At 39.7% G+C, this 21632-nt stretch overlaps 1 protein-coding gene across 1 annotated transcript in view; it reads left to right on the plus strand.

Moving 5' to 3' along the window:
• The first annotated feature begins 847 nt into the window (after positions 1-847).
• The window catches only part of LCA5L (lebercilin LCA5 like), a 41369-nt gene continuing 20584 nt past the window's right edge, over positions 848-21632 (plus strand). The window contains exon 1 of the mRNA XM_074389270.1: positions 848-17703. Coding sequence (XP_074245371.1) covers positions 17382-17703 — 322 coding nt within the window. The 5' untranslated portion in view covers positions 848-17381. The remainder of the gene's footprint in view (positions 17704-21632) is intronic.

Below are 21632 nucleotides of genomic sequence, written 5' to 3' on the forward strand. Positions count from 1 at the left end.
TTTAGTACAATTCTATTGATAGTAAAATAGAATGAAAATCCTAGTAAAATAATCAAGCAAACTGAAAATACCAAAGAATGTTGCGGAAGGGCAGCTAAAAACCGTGAAGGTCTGCAGCCCTGCAGTACATCGCATTTGCCACCACTTGGTGGAAGTAGAGAGGCATGGGTTATTATCCTGAAGGCGACTGGGCTGTCAATCTAGTAGTGAATTCAAACATTAGTCTAAAAATATATAAAATTGTTAAATTACCAAAACCTACATAGCATAGCTAGTCTGTAACCATCCAGACTTTGAACGTGGCATGTTTTCATGATATCAAATAAACTTGAAATATCTGATATATATAGATATGTTTCATTTATGGATTTTAGTGCTAGACTGGACCTTAGATGTCATTGAGAAGTCAGCTAATTTCTTGCCTTAGACATTTGAGGCCTAACAGCTAGTTGTATTGGCAGAACTGGGAACATATCTGTTTTCTCCTCTAGTATACTGCCTCTCAATCAGTGTTTTTTTGTTTGTTTGTTTTGGTTTTGAAACAGGGTCCCACTGCATTGCCCAGGCTGGAATGTAGTTGTGTGATCACAGCTCACTGCATCAATGCAGCCTTGACTTCCTGGGCTCAGCCTCATAAGTAGCTGGGACTATCACAACCAGCTTTTTTTTTTTTTTTTTTTTTTTAGGAACGGAGTCTTGCCATGTTGCCCACACTCTTAAGCTTCTGGGCTCAAGTGGCCCACCTCGGCCTACCAGAGTGCTGGAATTACAGGTGTGAGCCACAGTGCCAGGCCAATCAGTGTTAAGAATCATAACTTCGCCGGGCGCGGTGGCTCAAGCCTGTAATCCCAGCACTTTGGGAGGCCAAGGCGGGTGGATCACGAGGTCGAGAGTTCGAGACCATCCTGGTCGACATGGTGAAACCCCGTCTCTACTAAAAATACAAAAAATCAGCTGGGCGTGGTGGCGTGTGCCTGTAATCCCAGCTACTCAGGAGGCTGAGGCAGGAGAATTACCTGAACCCAGGAGGCGGAGGTTGCGGTGAGCCGAGATCGCGCCATTGCACTCCAGCCTGGGTAACGAGCGAAACTCCGTCTCAAAAAAAAAAAAAAAAAAAAAAAAAAAGAATCATAACTTCCCTTTGTCAGTGTTTAGAATTACTGGCAGAATTTCTGAAGCAAAAAATTGGGACACGTATTCTTAAAAGTACATAAAGTGTTTGAAATAGTGTTCTTGAAAATCATAAGACACTGATTATCTTAGCTATATGATAGCAGATTTATAAGCTTAGGGAAGAGCTTTTCTATTCATTTAAACTTTTTGTCAGAGAGTTTTAGAGTTGAGGCTTTTCATTTAATATGAAGACCCCAAACTTGGGTCTGGCTGATGTCTTTTTCTAACCAGACAGGCTGTGCTCGTGGCAGCAAGACCGCAGAAATGGTGCTGTGGTCTTCTAAACTGCCCATGAACACTCATGAAAGTCACCTGTCCCACCCTGGTGAAGTGAACCTTGACTGCCTGTTCAAGCACATATCTGCCAGGTTTCTTCTCCACAGTCACCTGTTTTCCCTTTGCACTTGATTAGTACTTTGGGAAGAGATACTCTGACATGGTAAACCCCATTTTGTTTTGTTTTTTTGAGACAGGGTCTCACTCTTGCCCAAGCTGGAGTACAGCGTTGGCATGGTCACAACTCACTGCAGCCTCAACCTCCCAAGTAGCTGGGACCATAGGTTTGCACCACCATATCCAGCTAATTTGTTTTAATAGAGACTGTATCTCCCTATGTTGCCCAGGCTGGTGTATTCTCCTTATTGGTATTGATAGTCAAATTGCCCTATCTTTGACTAGTGGGAGCTTATTAAAGCTGGCTTCTATGCCCTCTGGATGTGCACCAGTGTACTTTCTCTTTGCCTGCCTCAGGGCTTAGGATCATCCATTTCTTTAAGGAACCCTGATTCATAACAGCAGAGAATGGTATTTAGTGGAGAATGGTGCACAGTGTACTCATTGTTTCTGGGGGTGTCATTGCTTCTAGGCCCTCTCAGAGTGCAAAGCTAGGAGAAAAATACACACACATAGGTACATACATTTATAGATATACATGCACATAGATCTGTAACTGTGTATACCTCCTCTGTGTGTGTGTGTGTGTGTGTGTGTGTGTGTGTGTGTGAACCTAGCATTTCTCATTCTAATCCAGCACTTCAAGGTTCTTCCCAGCCTTCCCTCTTTCAGACAGTAAGAAGTTTGACCCCATGAGTCTAAATATATTTACTTATTTCTAAAGTTAACTTGTTAGCTCTAATTAACGTCCTACCTTTGCCAGCTCCATGATGCCTCTTTGCCACTCCTTCCTCTTACAGCTACTTCAGTTTGCTCTCTCAGCCTCCAGGCATGCTTCTGCCATTGCCTCCACAGGAAAACCACCTCCTTTTAAAAAAAATGCATGGAGTGCTTATGAGAGGGTCTGCTGTTTTCTCCAGCTCATTTTTCCAAAGCAAACAGTCCCACCAGCTGTCTCAGGTTGGTCATCTTTTTCCTAGATAAAGTCCAAGACAAGGTAAAGCAAGCTCATTTCTGGAACCATTAAGGTATTTCCCAAAAACATTTGAACTCACCATCTTCTCTGACTTCTTGAAATTTATAACAGTGCATTTCATTTGCATTTAATAGTCTGCTTTTAGTCTCATTTTAATTTGTGATGCTTTTCAAGGTACCTGTATTAGTTCTGTATTGCTGCTATAACAAATTACCACAAACTCATTGGCTTAAAACAAATTTATTTTCTTGCAGCTCTGGAGGTCAGAAGTCTGAAATGAGTCTTAAGGGGCTAAAATTAGGATGTCAGCAGGACTGATTCCTTCTAGAGGATCCAGGGAGAATCCATTCCCTTCCCTTTTCTAACTTTTAGAAAAGCTTGTATTCTGTGGCAGGTGACCCCTTCTTCCATCTTGAAAGCCAGCGGCATAGCATCTTCTCCCTCCAACTCCGCTTCTGTCATCACAGAGCCTTCTCACTCTGACCCCTCCTGTGTCCTTCTTAGACAGGCCCATGTGATTACATTAGGTCCACATGGATAATCTGGGATAATTCAGGATAAGCTTTCCACCTCGAGACCTGAAATTGATCACATCTGCAAAGTCCCTTTTGCTATGTATAGTAACACGGGTTCTAGGGATTAGGGCATGGACATCCTTAGGGGACCATTATTGAGACTACCACTGTACCAAAGGAAAGTCTTAAATCTTAAAAATAAGAATATAACTCTTTTTTTTTTTTAGTGGAAGGTAATAAGCAACATGTTGACATTGATTGGGAAATGAACGTGTCTTGGAGAGCTTTACATGTCTACACATACAGAAATATGCTTTATTATAGTTTATACTATGCATTGTCAATATTCATCATAGTTATAATAGCAGTAATATGTTTAACCTGATTCTTTAATTTTTGCCATTCTGGTAGATGAAAAATGGAATCTAATGGTTTTAATTTGCATTTCATTAAGAGTAAGCTTGAACAGCTTTTTACATAATTCTTGGTTTTCTGTGTTTCTGTAATGTGCTTGTTCTGCCGTGCATTCATATCTTTTGCTCATTTACTAATGGATTATTTTAAGAGGTCTTTGTAAATTAAGGAAATTAGGTCTTTGTCATATGTATTGACAGTCTTTTTTCCAGTTTGTAAGATGCCTTCGAACTTTGTTTTTTTTAATTGTAAGGAAGTTTTAAAATTTTTATGCAGTTATTTTTATCAGTTATTTCCTTTATGATTCTGGGCTTTATATCTTTACACACTCTGTGTCTAACCATCATTTTAGTGTAAGAAATGCAATAAGAATCTGCTTTTGCTTTGATTTCCAGACAGATTTTAGCCTACCTCTCATTATTTACTGAAGCCCACTTTCTCTGCCTGTATCTTCCCCTAGGTTACCGTATGTATTTGCTTGTGTTTCTGTTTCTGTACTCTTTATTCCAGTATATTGTTCTGTCAGAGGATTAGTATCAGGCTATTTTAGTAACTGTAGCTTTATATCTCAGTACCTGATTGAAGTAGTAGTCCCTTCTCACCATTTTTGTTCACATTTCTTTGTAGTCTTTCATGTTTATTTCTCTATATGAATTTTGTATAGTTTGGTCAAATTTCAGAAAATTACTCGGCATTTTATTGAGATGCATTGATCATGTAGATTAAATTAGGGAGAATTTACATCTTTATAATCTATGCCCTTTTGATATAAGAACAAAATATGTCTTTCCACTTACATATTTTATTTCAGTTGTTTTAAAGTTTTCTTCATATTATTCATAGTAAACTTAGATGTTTTAAATATTTGGACTGAGTAAGTGGGATATTATTTGTCTATTTTGTAAGTGCATTTAGAAAAGATATCTCGCATATAGAAAAGATTATTTTTAGGGCCATGCACACCTGTAATCCCAGCACTTAGGGAGGCCAAGAGTGGGCAGATTTCTTGAGCCCAGGAGTTTGAGACTAGCCTGGAAAACATGGCAAAATCTCATCTCTACAAAAATTGGCAGGCATGGTGGCATGTGCCTGTTGTCCCAGCTACACAGGAGACTGAGGTGGGAGGATCACCTGAACCCAGGAGGTTGAGGCTGCAGTAAGCTGTGATCACGCTACTGCACTCCAGCCTGGACAATGGAGTGAGACCCTGTCTCAAAAAAAAAAAAAAAAAAAAAGATTAATTTTATAGCCATTTTGTAACCTATAGTGTCATTAATTCTCTTGATAGTGTTTTATAAGTACATAATCATTTTATTTCCACATAATAACTTGCCTCTTCTTTTCCAATATTTAGACTTAGTACCTGCAGACAGCAGTGACAGTAGGCATTTCTTATCTCAGTAATTCTTATATCAGTCTAAATTAATGTTTCCCATTAAGCTTAAAGCTGTTTTTTTTTGTCTGAGATAGGTATTTATCATATTGGGAAAGCTTTCATTTAGAGCTTTTCAGATTGGGTTAGCAGTGATGAGTTTTGTCAGGAGTAATAGATACAAAGAGAGGAATTAAGGAAGCACAGAGGCATCATGAACATTCGTTTATTTGATCAATGCTTATTGGACACTTCATATTCTCAGGGACTCATCTAGGCACTGAGGATGCAGCAGTGAACACAAGAATCAGAATGCGTGCCACTTTGCAGCACACAGTTAGTGGGGAAGTTGGGCTACAAAAAGGCTGAGGAAGCGAAAATAGGTGTTATGTTAGATAACACGTGTTAAAGAGAAAAAAATGAAATGGGGAAGGCAGTAGAAAATGCTGAGAATGAATAAGAAAATAGAGGAAATTTGCATATTAAGTACATTTTTTTCCCCAAGAGGCAGGACTGGTTAAGAATATAGTTACCGCCGGGCGCGGTGGCTCAAGCCTGTAATCCCAGCACTTTGGGAGGCCGAGGCGGGTGGATCACGAGGTCAAGGGATCGAGACCATCCTGGTCAACATGGTGAAACCCCGTCTCTACTAAAATACAAAAAAATTAGCTGGGCATGGTGGCACGTGCCTGTAATCCCAGCTACTCAGGAGGCTGAGGCAGGAGAATTGCCTGAACCCAGGAGGCGGAGGTTGCGGTGAGCCGAGATCGCGCCATTGCACTCCAGCCTGGGTAACAAGAGCAAAACTCCGTCTCCAAAAAAAAAAAAAAAAAAAGAATATAGTTACCAGCCGGGCGCTGTGATACGGATCACGCCTGTAATCCCAGCACTTTGGGAGTCCAAGGCAGGTGGATCACTTGAGTCTAGGAGTTCTAGACCAGCCTGGGCAACATGGTAAAATCCTGTCTCTGCAAAAATACATAAATTAGTTGGGCATGGTGGCCATGCCTGTAGTCCCAGCTACTTGGAAAGCTGAGGCGGGAGGATTGCTTGAGCCTGGGAGGTTGAGACTGCAGTGAGCCGAGCTGAGATAACACCACTGCACTCCAGCCTGGATGACAGAGTAAGACTCCATCTCAAAAATATATGTATATAATTCCTACCCATAGAATAATTTCAGCTGGAAACACAGATGTAATTATTTGAATTAAATTATCCTTATAAATTAATTGTAACTTCACTACAGATTTTTTTTTCATTATATGCATGTAACAATAAATGTTTATTTTTAAGAATTAGGATTTTCTAGTTATATTATTAAACAAGAATTTGATAATTCATGAAACTCCGGAGCCAGAATACATTTTAGCATGTAATACTAAATCAGTCACTATCTGTGCTTCTAAAGTATGATCCAGCCTACAAGTAGGTACCAAGAGGGTCGTCTTTTTGTTATTCTTGTTGTTGACTGGCAAGTGACATATAATCCAAAAACTTTAATTATTTATGTTCAACTAAGTACTGGAAAGAAAGAGCAGGCAGGTGAGCCACAAGATCCTTTGTTCTGCCAAAAACTTTTGAAAAGGTTCTGCTGTGTATGGCTCCTTGAAATCTTATTTCAACATCACTGATAATCACATCCAAGAATTTCCAAGTCAACTACCAATAGGTGATTCACTTTCATAGAGAAAAAGCAGCCTTATGGCCAGGAGCAGTGGCTCACACCTGCAATCGTAGCACTTTGGGAGGCCAAGGTAGGGGCATCACTTGAGGTCAGGAGTTTGAGACCAGCCTGGCCAACATGGCAAAACTCTGTCTCTACTAAAAATAAAAAATTAGCCAGGCATAGTGGTGGGCCCCTGTAATCCCAGCTACTCAGGAGACTGAGGCAGGAGAATCGCTTGAGCTTGGGAGTCAGAGGTTGCAGTGAGCTGAGACCAGACCAATCATTAACACAAGTGAATATATATTTATTAATTAAACTGCTTCAAAACCTTATTCTTCTTACGTGTTTCTTAGTGAGATTATAACATATTCCTTTTGTAATATCATTTTAGGTTTTTTAAAATACATTCTTTCTTTAAAAAAAGACCAAAGCCTGTCAAAAAAATACTACCCTGGAAACCTCATAAATACTACGTGTGAAGAACCCCCTGCTTATCTTCAGTTCATTGTCACACATCTTAGGGAAGTTTGATAAAGAACAGCAGGTATGCAGTAATCACTTTAAAACATTTTAGCATGTTTTATTTTCCATCTGCCTTTTTGCAAAAGTAGGAGTAAAGACACCTGAGCATTGTATTCAGAATGATTCAGACGTACGTTGAACATTCTTATTTCTAGTTCACAAAGTAGATAAATGCAATATAGAAGTTTACTGTTCTTATAAGCAGCCTTTTACCATAGTGCATTCCAGGAAAACATAACCTCAAGCAGATCAGATTTTTTCCATTAGAGCAGTGTTTTAATTATGCATTGTGTTCCTGAGTCATAACAGCAAAGAAACAACTATAAACTCGAGAACGATAGAAACATAATAAAATTATGCTTCGTGTGCAGCAAAATAGGCACCATTATACTGTAAACTGTTCAAAACATAAATGCTGCCAAACTAAATCTGAACTATACTGTAAATTTGATATAACAAAAACTAGTGTAACTTCAGTAGATATTATATCATTACTAACTTTGCCTATGTGAAGATCCTTTAAGGCAAAAGCTTACCCTCTTCATAACCCCAGTGCTCAGAAGACACTATATAAATGTTCTTTGACTGAACATATTAATTAAATAAAAACATTAGGGGCTGGACACAGTGAGTCATGCCTGTAATCCCAGCACTTTGAGAGTCTGAGGTGGGAGGATTGCTTGAGCCTATGAGTTCAAGACAAGCCTGGGCAACATAGTGAGACCCCATCTCTACAAAAAATAAAAATATTAGCCAGGCATGGTAGTATGTGCCTGTAATCCCAGCTTCTTGAGAGGCTGAGGTGGGAGGACTGCTTGAGCCTGGGAGGTCAAGCCTGCAGTGAGCTGTGATCACACCACTGCACGCGAGTCTAGGCAACAGAGCAAGACCCTGTCTCAAAAAAAAAAGAACATTGGCTTAAGGCCTAGATTTTTCAAAAATGCACCACATAATCAGAAATGTGTGTGTGGAAACTACATTTTTTATTGATAACAATAGAGAAATATAGCATATGTATATTAATATGAAGATTTTTAAAACAGTTTAATCAACTTAAAAGTGCAGTTACAGGCCTGATACTAGTCATCAGTCAATTTTTAACAGGTCAGTGAGAAAACTAGTATTTAACAGACTGAATATATCATCCCACTTGATACATGCAGTCAGAGCACATTCATTGCCGACTATAGTAATAGCCAAGAATCAAACTTGGTTTTACGTTTGTTGACATTGCTGATAATGTCTCTCAGACTCCACTTCATGAGAAAGAACTCCCACAGCGCCAGGGAATTCTAGAATTCTAAGAATATTCTGTCTCTTTGGTAAAGGGTATAATTTATGTACAAGTAATTGTTTTGGAAATTTACCTACCCTGACAAGATGCATCTGAGTTTTATTATCTGTGTGTGTACGATGAATTACTCCAGAACTTAACAGCTTAAAGCAACAGTATGGTTGGACACCACTCCAAAAAACTACTTTGATAAGATTATATTTGATTTAAATTAATCTATTAGAGATATAGAAAATATGGTATTATAGAGGGTTTTTTTCTTTCAAAATTAAGAAAATAAACACTGTAGAAAGCAACTGTTAATCTAAACGAACTAAGTAATTTGTTTAGCATAAAGTCCTGATTTTTCCATTTTTCTGCAAGATAACTTGACTTTATAACCCCTGTGGCAAATTGACACAAATTTTCGGTTCTGTCTTTGTCCAGTTTTCAAATGAACACTGACGGACTAGAAAAATAGCAACAAACATTTATTGTCATGTGGGTCATAGGCACAGCTAGGTCCTAGGGCTCAGGATGTCTCTTAAGGCTGCAATCAGGGTGCCAGTTGAGACTGCATTTATCTCTACTCATCCAAGCCCACTCAGGTGGTTGGTGGTGGGATTCCATCTCTCACAGGATATTGGACTGAGGGACTCGGTTCACCACTGGCTGTTGGCTGTAGGCCTTGGTTTCTTGCCATGTGTGCCTGTCCATGAGTCTGTTTATGGTGTAGCACTTGGCTTCCATGGGTGTGAGCAAGTGATAGAAAAAGAGAGGGATTAAGACAGGAGCCATTCATTCCTTTAGTGACCTAAACATGAAGGTGACATCTAAATCACACTCAAGGGCAGAGAATTACACAAGGACATGAGTACCAGGAAATGGGAATCATTGGGAGCCATTAGAAGCTTCCTGCCACACTGAGTATGCATTACAAGGCAGCCTCAGAAAGATAGAGCCTCAGAATTATGTTGTAATTCTTTTCTTTAGCTGGAGATCCTGGAGTGTTCTGATAGTCTCTAGGGAGGGAAAAATGACTACAAGTAGGAGAAATCACTGGTTGTTTCCCTAAGGGAATTAGAGGAAAGTGAGTTAGTCTGCAGTTAGGTGATCCTCACCATCCAGTAGTTGACAGTGAGGGTGCTACTTCTGCCTGTTGTTAAAATAATTAACTGGGAGACCATTAGATTAATGTCCTGGGTTCCTATTTCACACTGAAACCTAACTCACATGCCTATGTTGTATATTACTAACCTAGAGGGAAGTGAAACAAGTTTAACCAATTAAAAACCATTAAACCATTAACTGGGCCAGGCACAGTGGCTCACACCTGTAATCCCAGCACTTTGGGAGGCCAAGATGGGCAGATCACTTGAGACCAGCCTGGGCAATATGGCGAAACCCTGTCTGTACAAAAAATACAAAAATTAGCCAGGTGTCGTGGTGTGCACCTGTAATCCTAGCTACTTGAGGGGCTGAGATGGGAAGATTACCTGAGCCTGGGAGACAAAGGATGCAGTGAGCTGTGATCTCACCACTGCACTCCAGCCTGGGCAACACAACAAGACCCTGTCTTAAAAAAAAAAATTGTTAACCTCTAATTATCCAACTAGGAACTTTCTATCTTATGTTCCTAATAAGGCAATTACATCATTGTAACCAGCCAATTATTTTATTTACTCTGTTTTTGTTTTTTTGGTTTTTTTTTTTGAGACAGACTCTCTGTCGGTGAGGCTGGAGTGCAGTGGTGCAATCTCGGCTCACTGTGACTTCCACCTCCTGAGTTCAAGCAATTCTCCTGCCTCAGCCTCAGGAGTAGCTGGAATTACAGGCATGCACCACCATGCCCAGCTAATTTTTTGTGTGTTTTCAGTGGAGACGGGGTTGCACCATGTTGGTCAGGCTGGTCTCGAACTCCTGACCTCATGATACGCCCATCTCAGCCTCCCAAAATGCTGGGATTACAGGCTTGAGCCACCGTGCCCCTGCTACTCTGCCTCTTTTTTCATCTTATAAAAGCCTTTTTCTTCAAGCCCCTCTTTAGCAAAGCCTCAAACCAGTTGAGTGTTTCCTAATTCTTAAATTGATGTTTGCTAAGATAAACTCATTAAAATGTGTAACGTGCCTCAGTTTAATTTTTAACACTCTTTTTTGGCATGAGTTTGGTGACAAATAATTTGTAACACTCTTAATAATAGAAGGTCTTTCTGCCAGTGCCTGATCACCTTTTCCTAAACCTGAACACGGTACAGACTGAGTCTCAGGGACCCCTAAGTGATTCTTCTGGAAAGACTCAAAAGTAGAATTGGTTTGGGAAAATGAACCATTGTATGTCTATTCTAGCAGGTACCTCCTGCTCATGCTGTACGGTGGGGATGGCCTCTGCCTCAGCCTGGATAGAGAAAGAGTTTTCCTGGTAAACCTGCCCCAGGCCGTCAGCAGTGCCCCAAATGACTTCCCTCATCTCATTACTCCCTCTCTTTTCCCTCCCTTTTATCTCATTCCTCTCTCTCTCCGGATGTCCTGTCTCTTCTTATTTTCCCCAGGATTCACCTTCCCTAGATAGATGCAAGGGAACTTCCTCAGCTTGATACAGGACATGTTTGAAAAGCTATAGCTAACATCACACTCAATGTGTTTTCCCTCTAAGATCCAAAATAAGACAGACATCCACTTTCACCACCACATCTGTTCAACTTTGTTCTAGAGATTCTGGCCAGTACAATCAGGCAAGAAAAAGAAATAAAAGGGCCCATATTAGAAAAGGAGAATTCAACTCTATTCACACATGACATAATCATCTATATAGAAAATCTGATGGAATCTACAAAAAGGCTACTAGAACTAGTTTAGCAAGGTTGCAAGATACAAGATAATTTGAAAATATTGATTGTATCTATGTAGCAAACAATCAGAATTGAAATTAAAAGACAATACCACTTAACAGCAATACAATTCACCATCAAAAAATATGAAATACTTGTCCAGGTGTAGTGGTTCTCACCTGTAGTCCCAGCACTTTGGGAGGCCAAGGCAGGAATTACTTGAGCCCAGGAGTTCAAGACTAGCCTGGGCAACATGACAAAACTCCCATCTCTACAAAAAATACAAAAATTAGCCTAGTGTGGTGGTGAACACTTGTAGTCCCAGCCACTCCAGAGGCTGAGGTGGGAGGATCACCTGAGCCCAAGAAGTTGAGGCTGCAGTGAGCCTTGATCACGTCACTGCAGTGCACTCTAGCCTGGGCAATAGAGTGAAACCCTGCCTCAAAAAAAAAAAAAAAAAAAGGCATATATATATATATATATATATATATATATATATATGATGTGTATGTATGTGTAGATGTGTGCATGTATATACGTGAAATAGGGATAAATCTGACAAAAGTTGTAAAGTTGTACATTGAAAACAGCAGTGCATTGCTGAAAGAAATTAAAGAAGACCTAATAAATGGGAGGCATACCTTATTCCTGGGTTAGAATTCTCAATTTTGACAAGGTGTCAGCTCTCCCTAAATTTATATGTAGATTCAACACAGTTCCAATCTCGGTCCTATTAGGCTTTTTTTTTTTTTTATAAGGAATTGACAAACTGACTTTAAAATCTACATGGACATTCAAAGGACCTAAAATAGCTAGAACAACTTTGAAATGAAAGAACAGAGCTGGACAACTAACACTACCTGATTTTAAGATTAATTATAAAGCCACAGGAACCCTGTAATCCCAGCACTTTGAGAGGCCAAGGCAGGTGGATTGCTTGAGCTCAGGAGTTCAAGACCAGCCTGAGCAACATGGCAAAACTCTGTCACTACAAAAAAAAAAAAATTAGCCAGGTGTGGTGGCCATCTAGCTACTCAGGAGGCTGAGGTGGGAGGATCACTTAAACCCAGGAGGCAGAGGTTGCAGTGAGCCAAGATAGTGCCACTGCACTCCAGCCTGGGTGACAGAAGGAGACCCTGTCTCAAAAAAAAAGCTACAGTAACCAAAACAGTGTGGTATTGATATAAAGATAGAGAAATAAATCAGTAGAACAGTATAGAGAGCACAGAAATAGATCAACATATGGATTATATGGGTTTTTACAAAGATGGAAAGGCAGTTGAGTGGGAAAAGGGTTGTCTTTTCAACAAATGGTGCTGGAGCAATTAGATGTCCATATATGAAAAAATGAATATGGATCCATAATAAGTAACTCAAAATAGATTAATAGACAAAGTAGAATTTCTAGAAGAAAGCAACGAGGATATCTTTGTGACCTCAGGTCATGCAAAAATTTCTTAGATACAACACCAAAAGGATCTTTTATTTATTTATTTATTTATTTATTTATTTATTTATTTATTTTGAGATGGGAGTTTCTTGTTACCCAGGCTGGAGTGAAGTGGTGCAATTTCAGCTCACTTCAACCTCCGCCTACCAGGTTCAAGCGATTCTCCTGCCTCAGCCTCCTGAGTAGCTGAGATTACAGGTGCCAGCCACATGCCTGGCTAATTTTCATATTTTTTAGTAGAGATGGAGTTTCACCATATTGGCCAGGCTGCTCACAAACTCCTGACCTCAGGCAGTCTGCCCGCCTCAGCCTCCCTAAGTGCTGGGATTACAGGCAGGAGCCACCACGCCCAGCCAGGATCATTCTTCAAAGAACAAATTGATAATTAGCCTTCACCAAAATTAACAATCTGCTCTTTAAAAGACATTTTTAAGAGAATGAAAGATCACAGATGAGGAGAAAATGTTTGCAAAGCATGTATCTGATAAAGGACTTATATCCAGAATATTCACAGCAATTTTATTTGTAATAGCCCAAAACTAGAAATCACTGAAATGTTTGTGAACAAATGAATAAACAAATTATGGTTTATACATACAATTGCAAATTACTCAGCAACTTTAAAAAAACAAATATTAGGCCAGGCGCGGTGGCTCAAGCCTGTAATCCCAGCACTTTGGGAGGCCGAGGCGGGTGGATCACGAGGTCAAGAGATCAAGACTATCCTGGTCAACACGGTGAAACCCTGTCTCTACTAAAAATACAAAAAATTAGCTGGGCATGGTGGTGTGTGCCTGTAATCCCAGCTACTCAGGAGGCTGAGGCAGGAGAATTGCTTGAACCCAGGAGGCGGAGGTTACGGTGAGCCGAGATTGCGCCATTGCACTCCAGCCTGGGTAACAAGAGCAAAACTCCGTCTCAAAAAACAAACAAACAAAAACAAAAAAAAAACAAATATTGATACTGATGCACATAGTAACATGGATGAGTCTCCTAATAATAATGCTGAGTGAGAGAAGCCAAGTCAAATGCAAACATATACTGGATGATTTCATTTATATAAAACTCTAGAATATGCAACATAATTGATAGTGGCAAACCAGTGTTTGCCTGGGTTGGGAGTGAGACGCAGGCAGGGATAAAAGAGAGAAATTACAGTGGGGTGCTGGGAAGCTTTGGGACATTATGTGGATGTGTTCACTGTCTTTGATTGTGGTGATAGTTTTATGGGTATACACATTTCTAATCTTATCAAACTGTACTCTTACTAATTTTCCTCGATACCTCAATAAAAGAGGGTTAAGAATAAAGAATTGTATTCAAAAAGCTTAGGAATCAGTTGTGTTAAATATATACGTTCAGTAAGCCAACTAAATTGACCTATTTGATATATTCTTTAAGATCTTCATTTTAAAATGTTAGTGAATCAGATACAAACTTCATGTAAGTGTTGATATCATTACTGAACTGTTTAATATGAAACCAGCTGGTACCAGTTTTTCTTATGACTTCTTTTTGTCAAAGACTATGCCATTAATATTAAGAATGGTTGTCTGTTATAGCAAAAAGTTTACCTAAAAGCTGATTTTACCTAAAAGCTGCTTTAGTGACATTAATAAACTGTGATAAACACTGGGCCAGTCAGTTCATACACTGATCTTACCAAGTTGTAAATATATTCTTTCAAAAGAATATAGCATGTAAATATACTCTAAATATAAAGCATTTATGAAAACTGTTAAGTTTAGTAAGCTCCCAAAAATTCAGTGTCTTAGGATATGGATTGAAATTATGATTTTTGATTTTCAGATACTTTTGCCTATTTAATTATGAGACAAATCAGTGAGTGCAGCAATTAATCTGAAGTTGCTTCTAGCTTTTTTCACATGAGACAGATTAGGTTATTATAATAGTGATCAGTAGTAGAATTGATCACTGCCTCATACTATGTGTTTTAGAAGTTTGATTAAAGCAAGCTGACTCTGCATCCTCTAGAAGATTGGTGGCAGTCATTTTCTACCCATCCATCCCACCAAAAAAAAAAAAATTGTTTTTATAGTAAGACTACCCTGTACCCATCCTGAGGAAGCTAGATCCCTAACATTAGGCTAGGAAAGATTGTGGATAATTTTGTCCACTGCAGCCAGTAGGTAATGGAACAACTCAGCATCCACAGAGGCTTATGACTTGCACATCCACCTGGGGAGGCTCATAACGCCTTCAAATCCACCACCTTTCTCACAGCTAAGTCTAGAAAGCCCTCATTAGGGGACATTTTAATCTGATAGAATTGTTTTAGGAGCGAAGTTATTTATAGTCTTGTTTATTCTTATGTGGCTCCACAGGATTTCTATTTGACATTTTTCTCTTTTTTTCCTGTTATATCCATTTTTATTTAACTAAGAGACTAAGATGGCTAGTCTTCTACTTTACAAAACATGAGACAATCGAAGCTCATATTAGCCTTCTGTGAGGGGTTTGCATTTTTTAAAGAAAAAAAGGACAAGTGAGGAGAGGGACATTTACAAACGTTGTTTTTCAGGAATTCCCATAGGTTTACAGAAATAACAGTGATTGGCGATTAGATTGTTGTTTGAACCACAGGGTATGAGCTGTGGTGTCCAGCATATGGCATTGTTAGGTTAATTTATAGCTATTTGTGGCATCAGTCAGAGCCCACGGAGCAAGCAGCTTAGAAATGACTACTTAGCTCAGCTGGGGGGTGGGGGACGTGACTGCAGTCTCATTCCAATGCCTCTTTGGACCTGATCATTTAAAAGGGATCTGTATTCCTCAGATAAGCTTCTTTTCTTTCTCAACCCTATGGGATTGGTGGTGTCACTCACATTTTACAGATGGACAAGAGCACTTAAGTGACGGGCAGATGCAAGTTCAAACCCAAGCCTGTCCACCTCCAAGTTGTCCATCACCTTCTACTACACCACACTCCCCCTACTTCTGTAGCTGGACAATTCAAGAATGTAACATGAAAAACACTCTTGATTTAAACCTTTATCCAAAATTGCCTGCAGGTGACTTGTTGAAGGAGTGTTCTAAAGTGAGGAAGAAGGAGGGAATTTTTATAGGGCTTGAGCTGGAGAAGTCAGCTGAAGTCTAGCTTGAGTCATAAACATCTGGCCAAAATACAGCTTTTTTTTTTTTGAGGATTATCAACCATTGTTTGAGCAATTTGGATTTATCGGGATAGATGAGGAGGCAGTTAGGGACTGAGGTCATGCGCAAGAGGGCAGGAAGGAACAGCTCCTGGGGACAAGGACAGGCAAGACTGTGAGGGCTACAGTGGAGCATTTTTAGTCCTTCAGGATCCCTTACATCTCCATCTGAGATTCTTCTTTTTGAGACAGAGTCGGCCCTGTCACCCAGGCTGGAGTGCAGTGGTGTGATCAGAGCTCACTGCAACGTTTGCCTCCTGGGCTCAAGCAATCCCACCTCAGCTTCCCAAGTAGCTGGGACTACAGGTGTGCACCACCATGCCCAGCTAATATTTTTGTTTTTTTGTAAAGACAGGGTTTCACCATGTTGCCTAGGCTGGTCCTGAACTCCTGAGCTCATGCTGTCCACCCACCTCAGCCTCCCAAAGTGAGCCACAGTGCCCAGCCTGGCTTCTTCTTAATCTAGATGTAAAGGTTCACAAATGAAGATCTGCTTCTGCCCACCGCTAGACAGCAGAAAGTGTCTGGAAAGAGAAATTCTTTGCATTAGGAGTGTGTGATGTTCCTACCAATGTGTTGTTGCAGTCATGATGCTTAATGAGAAAAGCACTGCCCCTGGAGCTGGAAAACACGGACAGTCTCTTAACTGCTCATCTGTCTGAACCTGTTTCCTCGAGGTGGCTGAGATTAGGTGATGTGAAAGCAGTTTGAACAAAGTAAGAGCACTAGTTAGATATTAAGTATAATTCTAATATTAATTACTACTAGATCATTTGGACTAAGATTTCTTGTAGTGGGGTGATTGTAGACTGCCTAATACATATCATCAGAAGAGAAGGCTAGAGAGTTAAGCAGATGCAGCAAAAAGCAGAAACTGAACAGAAAAAAAACCTCTCAGTAGAGAGAGTGATAGTAGATTACTGTTGCAAAGGATCTAATGCCAGCTAAATTCCCTTTTACTTTCTTGATAAAACAGGAAAATTGAGAATTAAATGAAAAGATAATCCTTTTAAAGACCTCAGAAGATGGATCTGTTTGTTTCAATCTGCTTTTGATGTAGGCTGCTATAAAAGAGACACTTGAGGCATTACCATGCCTTAGTGCCATAGCACTGTAGAGAAATACAGAACCTTCTGATTTTTAACTAATGTTAATTTTATTAAGGATATAAATTTTGGGTCTTTCTTGTATTTGACTCTCTATTCCTTAACTTTTAAATTATCACTTTAGACAACTAAGAGGGCTTATTCAAAGTATTCAAAGTTTGTGTCCATATCTGAGCATGGCGGCTCTCACCTATAATCCCACCACTTTGTGAGACTGAGATGGTAGGATCACTTGAGCTCAAAAGTTGAAACCAGCCTGGGCAACATAGTGAGACCCCTATTTCTACCAAAAAATAGTAAGTTAGCCAGGCATGACGGCACACACTTATAGTCCCAGCTACTCCAGAGGCTGAGCTGAGAGGATCGCTTGAGCCCAGAAGGTCGAGGCTGCATTCCAGCCTAGGCAACAGAGTAAGACCCTGTCTCAAAAATATGTATATATATAAAACAAAGCATTGGTTCATTTTAATGTTAATAAATACAAATTCAAAAATACTTTTTTTTGGTTAGGTTGTTTGCTATGTCTTTGGCTGATCTAACAAAAACAAACATAGATGAATGTTTCTCCAGTGTGGCGTTAGAAAACAGTAGCAGGTCTGCAGAATGCAAGAGAAGCCCAGACACGGGTGATTCTTCATGGAACAGTAACGCCTCCGATAAGAGTGTTGACTATAGCAGATCTCAGTGCTCCTGCCGAAGTTTAAGCTCTCAGTACGATTATTCAAAAGGCTTTCTCTCTGATTGTTCAGAAAAGGCCGTTAATAAAAATTCTTTAAAGCAGCCTGTGGTAAAAGAAAAGGAGAAGAAAAAGTACAATGTTTCTAAAATCTCCCAACCTAAAGGTAAGAAGTAAAGTTTCTCAAGCAAGACCAAATTTCTGGTCATAATGACATTATTTTGCTGCACTAGTATTTGAAGTGGTTGATACTCAGTTTGTTTTCCCATATTATAAATGTGTGTTGTAAGTGAACTTTTCTAGAAGAAATTAGGAAATAGAGAAATTAAGAATCATTAAAAAAATAGCAGAAAGGCTTCAAACATAAAACCTAGTCCCTGCATGGCTTACCCTACTGGAACCTACTAGTGAAGTTAGTTCATTTTTAGTTAACAGGTGGCCTTGTTACAGAGTACCACAACAATACTTGGATTTCACTGGCTTCTTGCCTTTCATCTCAGCTGAAGAATCAATCTTTAAATCACCAGTGAAATATAAATACCTGTCTCCACCCCAAGAGGATGGTCTCCAAGTCCAGTGAGGTATATTGGCAGAGACAGTCTTTTGAAGCAGAGATGGTTCAAAAGGCTGTTAATAATGTCATTTCTTTGTAGATTTTTAAAGTACCAACTCTGTCAACTCCCAGCTGTCCCAATTGGAATTAGCTTGTGTTATCTTTGATCTCCTTTCTTATTCCTTCCTCCCATTTTAGGCAATCTTGAGCCCATAAGTAGTCCTTATATAGAAATAGCTGGAGCTCCTGTCCACACTGAGCCTTAGAGCACCTCGGTCAACAGGCACACAGTAATTAAGAGCCTGCTGTTTGCGGTGCGCATCTACCACTGTTATGTCTACCCTGCCTCTTGCATCCCAGCCTGCGGTTACCAGCTGTGCCCAGGACCCTCTGTGCCACTTCTGGAACACCTAGAATCTTCAGTTCCCCTGCTATAGCCCAGGGGTTCTTTATCTAAGACACATGTCTGTGAAACCCATGAAATTCTACGCATTTTTTGTGTCTCTGTATGTTGGTAAACTTTTCTAGGAGGACATGTAGCTTTCACCAGATTCTCAAAAGGTATAAATGTCGCTTTTCTAGAGAGATGGGAGTCCTACGTCCACTGGCAAGGCCCAGGGTAGGAGATGAAAAGTCCACTCTTTCTCTCACGGCTGGACTCATCAGAAATGAACATCATGGTTAAATCCTACAAATACACAATTCCTTATCCACGTTTGAAATTTACAGATGTCCGAAAATCCAACATCTTTCATATCCTTGGCATCAAAATTGATTTGGCAATAAAAACCTTATTTGAACGAATATGAAATAGATCTTTACTTATTTCACTTAGTGTGAATAGGCATTATATTTCACTACAAAAATATAGTTTCATTTGGCCAGGCATGGTGGCTCACGCCTGTGATCCAAGCACTTTGGAGGCCAAGGCAGGTGGATCACCTGAGGTCGAGAGTTCAAGACCAGCCTGACGAACATGGTGAAACCCCATCTTTAAAAAAAAATTTTTTTTTAATTTTAAAAAATAAAAAATATATAGTTTCATTAAAGGGTGTTGTTCCAGACCCCACTGGGAGAACTATGGAAAATACCATATATGTACTTACCATTAAAAACCCTCAAATTTTGAGACAGTCTGGTTCTAGGGGTTTACGATAAGAGATCTTGAATCTATATACTACATATTATATTGATCCTAAGCTTTTATGAGATCATGCAAGAAGGCAGTTTGTATTTATAAAACTTTCTACGAGAGAGAAATGCATTTTAAGTTCTAAGTACCTTATAATTTAGCTTTTCAAAGCTGATTCCTCATTTACTTTTTCAACAAATGCTTATTGAGTTCTTTATGCAAGACACCTGTTTATAACTTGAGAGCAACCTAAATTAATTCAGTTACTTCACAGGAGACCAGAATCCTAAATTCCATTATCCAGAAGAGTAAAAGGTTTGCTCTTCCTTGGGAGTCCTTTTGTATATTAATATTCTGAAATTATTTTGAATAAATCTTGCATGTAAACTCAGATTTTTATGTCCCAGGAAACCCTTGCCCAGCATGTGATAAATGTAAAATACTAATTGCAACTTCAAGCTTTGTCACAGAACAATAAAATATTTCCTTGTCTTTTTCTTTTATTCTTTTGTTACCAGTTCATGTTTTGCCAGCGTTTGCCAAAGTAATTTAAGCAGCAAGTAATTTCTTGCACCGTGGTATAATTCTAACCCAAAGCAAGGAGGCTTCATGTTTTAGCCAGTGCAGCCCCTTCTCAAGCAAATGTTCAATGAAAAGTAGCTGTCTTACCTTGTGCAGTTAATGCTGGATGAGGAACCACCAATAAAAATTCAGAATTCACCAAAGAACAGTAGCATCATATTTTCAATTCTCATCTTAGAAAATTGATGAAAGCAAATTTTATGGCAGAAAGACATTTCATAGAGAAAATTAGTAATGTGAAATGAGGACTTCAAATTAGTAGAATTTTTGCTTTGGTCAAACACTGAAGATTTACTTAAATCATTGTAAATAGCAAGCAATATGGTTCTACAATTTGCTTTTCAAAAATTATCCTTCTTTTGTAGAAAATGTCCTTTCAGAATTCTTTCAATTACATATCCTGTTAGGAAATTGCTTCCTTTATGTATTTTCTTTGTCCATACAATGCCAAAAACGTGTCATGGTCATTCAAGACACTAGTATTCAGAAAAAAAAGAAGTTACTTTACCATATTCAAATGCTTGGAACACCTTGTCCTGTTGTCCTTGGTCCAGCTATAGGTGGACAACCTAAGGTGGTGGTGAAGAGACACCTTCTCTAGCAGGCTAACAATGGAAATGGCCGAGAACAGGAAAAGGAAAGCCTCCTCCTTGGAACCTCTTACTCACCCTGCTTCTTGGAGAAAATGGCTTCATCTCTTTTAGGGTGAAATATAGTGTAGACCCCTCACCCCATATGTCAGAAGCAGAGGTGGAGTGAAGGTGTGGAGGAAGACGGGGATAGAATGGGACGATGAGACCAAAGGGGACAATGACAGGAGAGGGAACTAGGATGAGGCCAGGAGGGAGAGGAGGAGGAAACAGCGTGGACGGAGGAGAGCAAGAGAGCTGCTAAAGGAAGGCTTTGAGGGGAGGCGGGCCTGCGGAGACAGGCCAGGAAGGAAGACAGGTCTGTTTGTGGGTGAAGTGAGCTTGGGGACAGTCTTAGAACTGTGCAGAAGAACATACGTCATCATACGTAAGGTGCAGATGCTGTTTTGGCAACTATGGACTTAACTTTATCTTTGTGGTGAATTAAGTTAAGTGAATGTTTTAATTCAGCAGTTTAAAACTTAGTTATCTTAAGAATAGTCATTCAGCTAAATCTGCCCCTATTATTTGTGAAACGGGATTGAAATTATAAATTATACAATTCTTATTATGTGGGGGTTAGGATAATGAGATATAAAATCATTAAGGATTACACCCTCTTCCAGTTTTCCATAGCCTTTATAGTTATACAAGTATTCATGATGGATATAGTATGAATTTGTTACCCCTCAAATGCAACTGAGGGGTATGTAACCTGGCTCATCCTCCCTACCCACTCACTAGGGTAGACAGGAAGTTCAATCTTATTTGGGGATTGAAGGGAATATGAGGGGGCAGGGATATGGAAACGGCCTTACACAAAGAACAATATTGGGAGGAGCCTCTGTCCTTCATTTTTAACATTTACATGCTCCTCGTCCAAGCCCATGTGATCTTTAAAAGGCCAACCCCTCCCCTTTTCAAAGCATCCATGCCCTCTGTGCACTTCTTGACTCCCAGAGCCTTGACCAGAGCTCCTGTGGCCATGGCGCTTAGTCCCTCAGCACCCTCTCATGCCTCTGCCTTCCCATCACTTGAGCCTAGCATGAGAGGGGCATGTAAGTCTCCAGTGCCCATGGAACCCATCACCAGTCCTTCTTGTCTCAGTGAAAGCCCTCTCTCCTACAGGGTCAGAGCACCTAAAAGCTGGAAGACATTACAAGTTGGGGGTCAGTTTCAGTCATGCTGGCCATGGTGTA

This window comes from Saimiri boliviensis, chromosome 18 (genome assembly GCF_048565385.1).
Source record: "Saimiri boliviensis isolate mSaiBol1 chromosome 18, mSaiBol1.pri, whole genome shotgun sequence".
Taxonomy (NCBI): Eukaryota; Metazoa; Chordata; class Mammalia; order Primates; family Cebidae; genus Saimiri; species Saimiri boliviensis.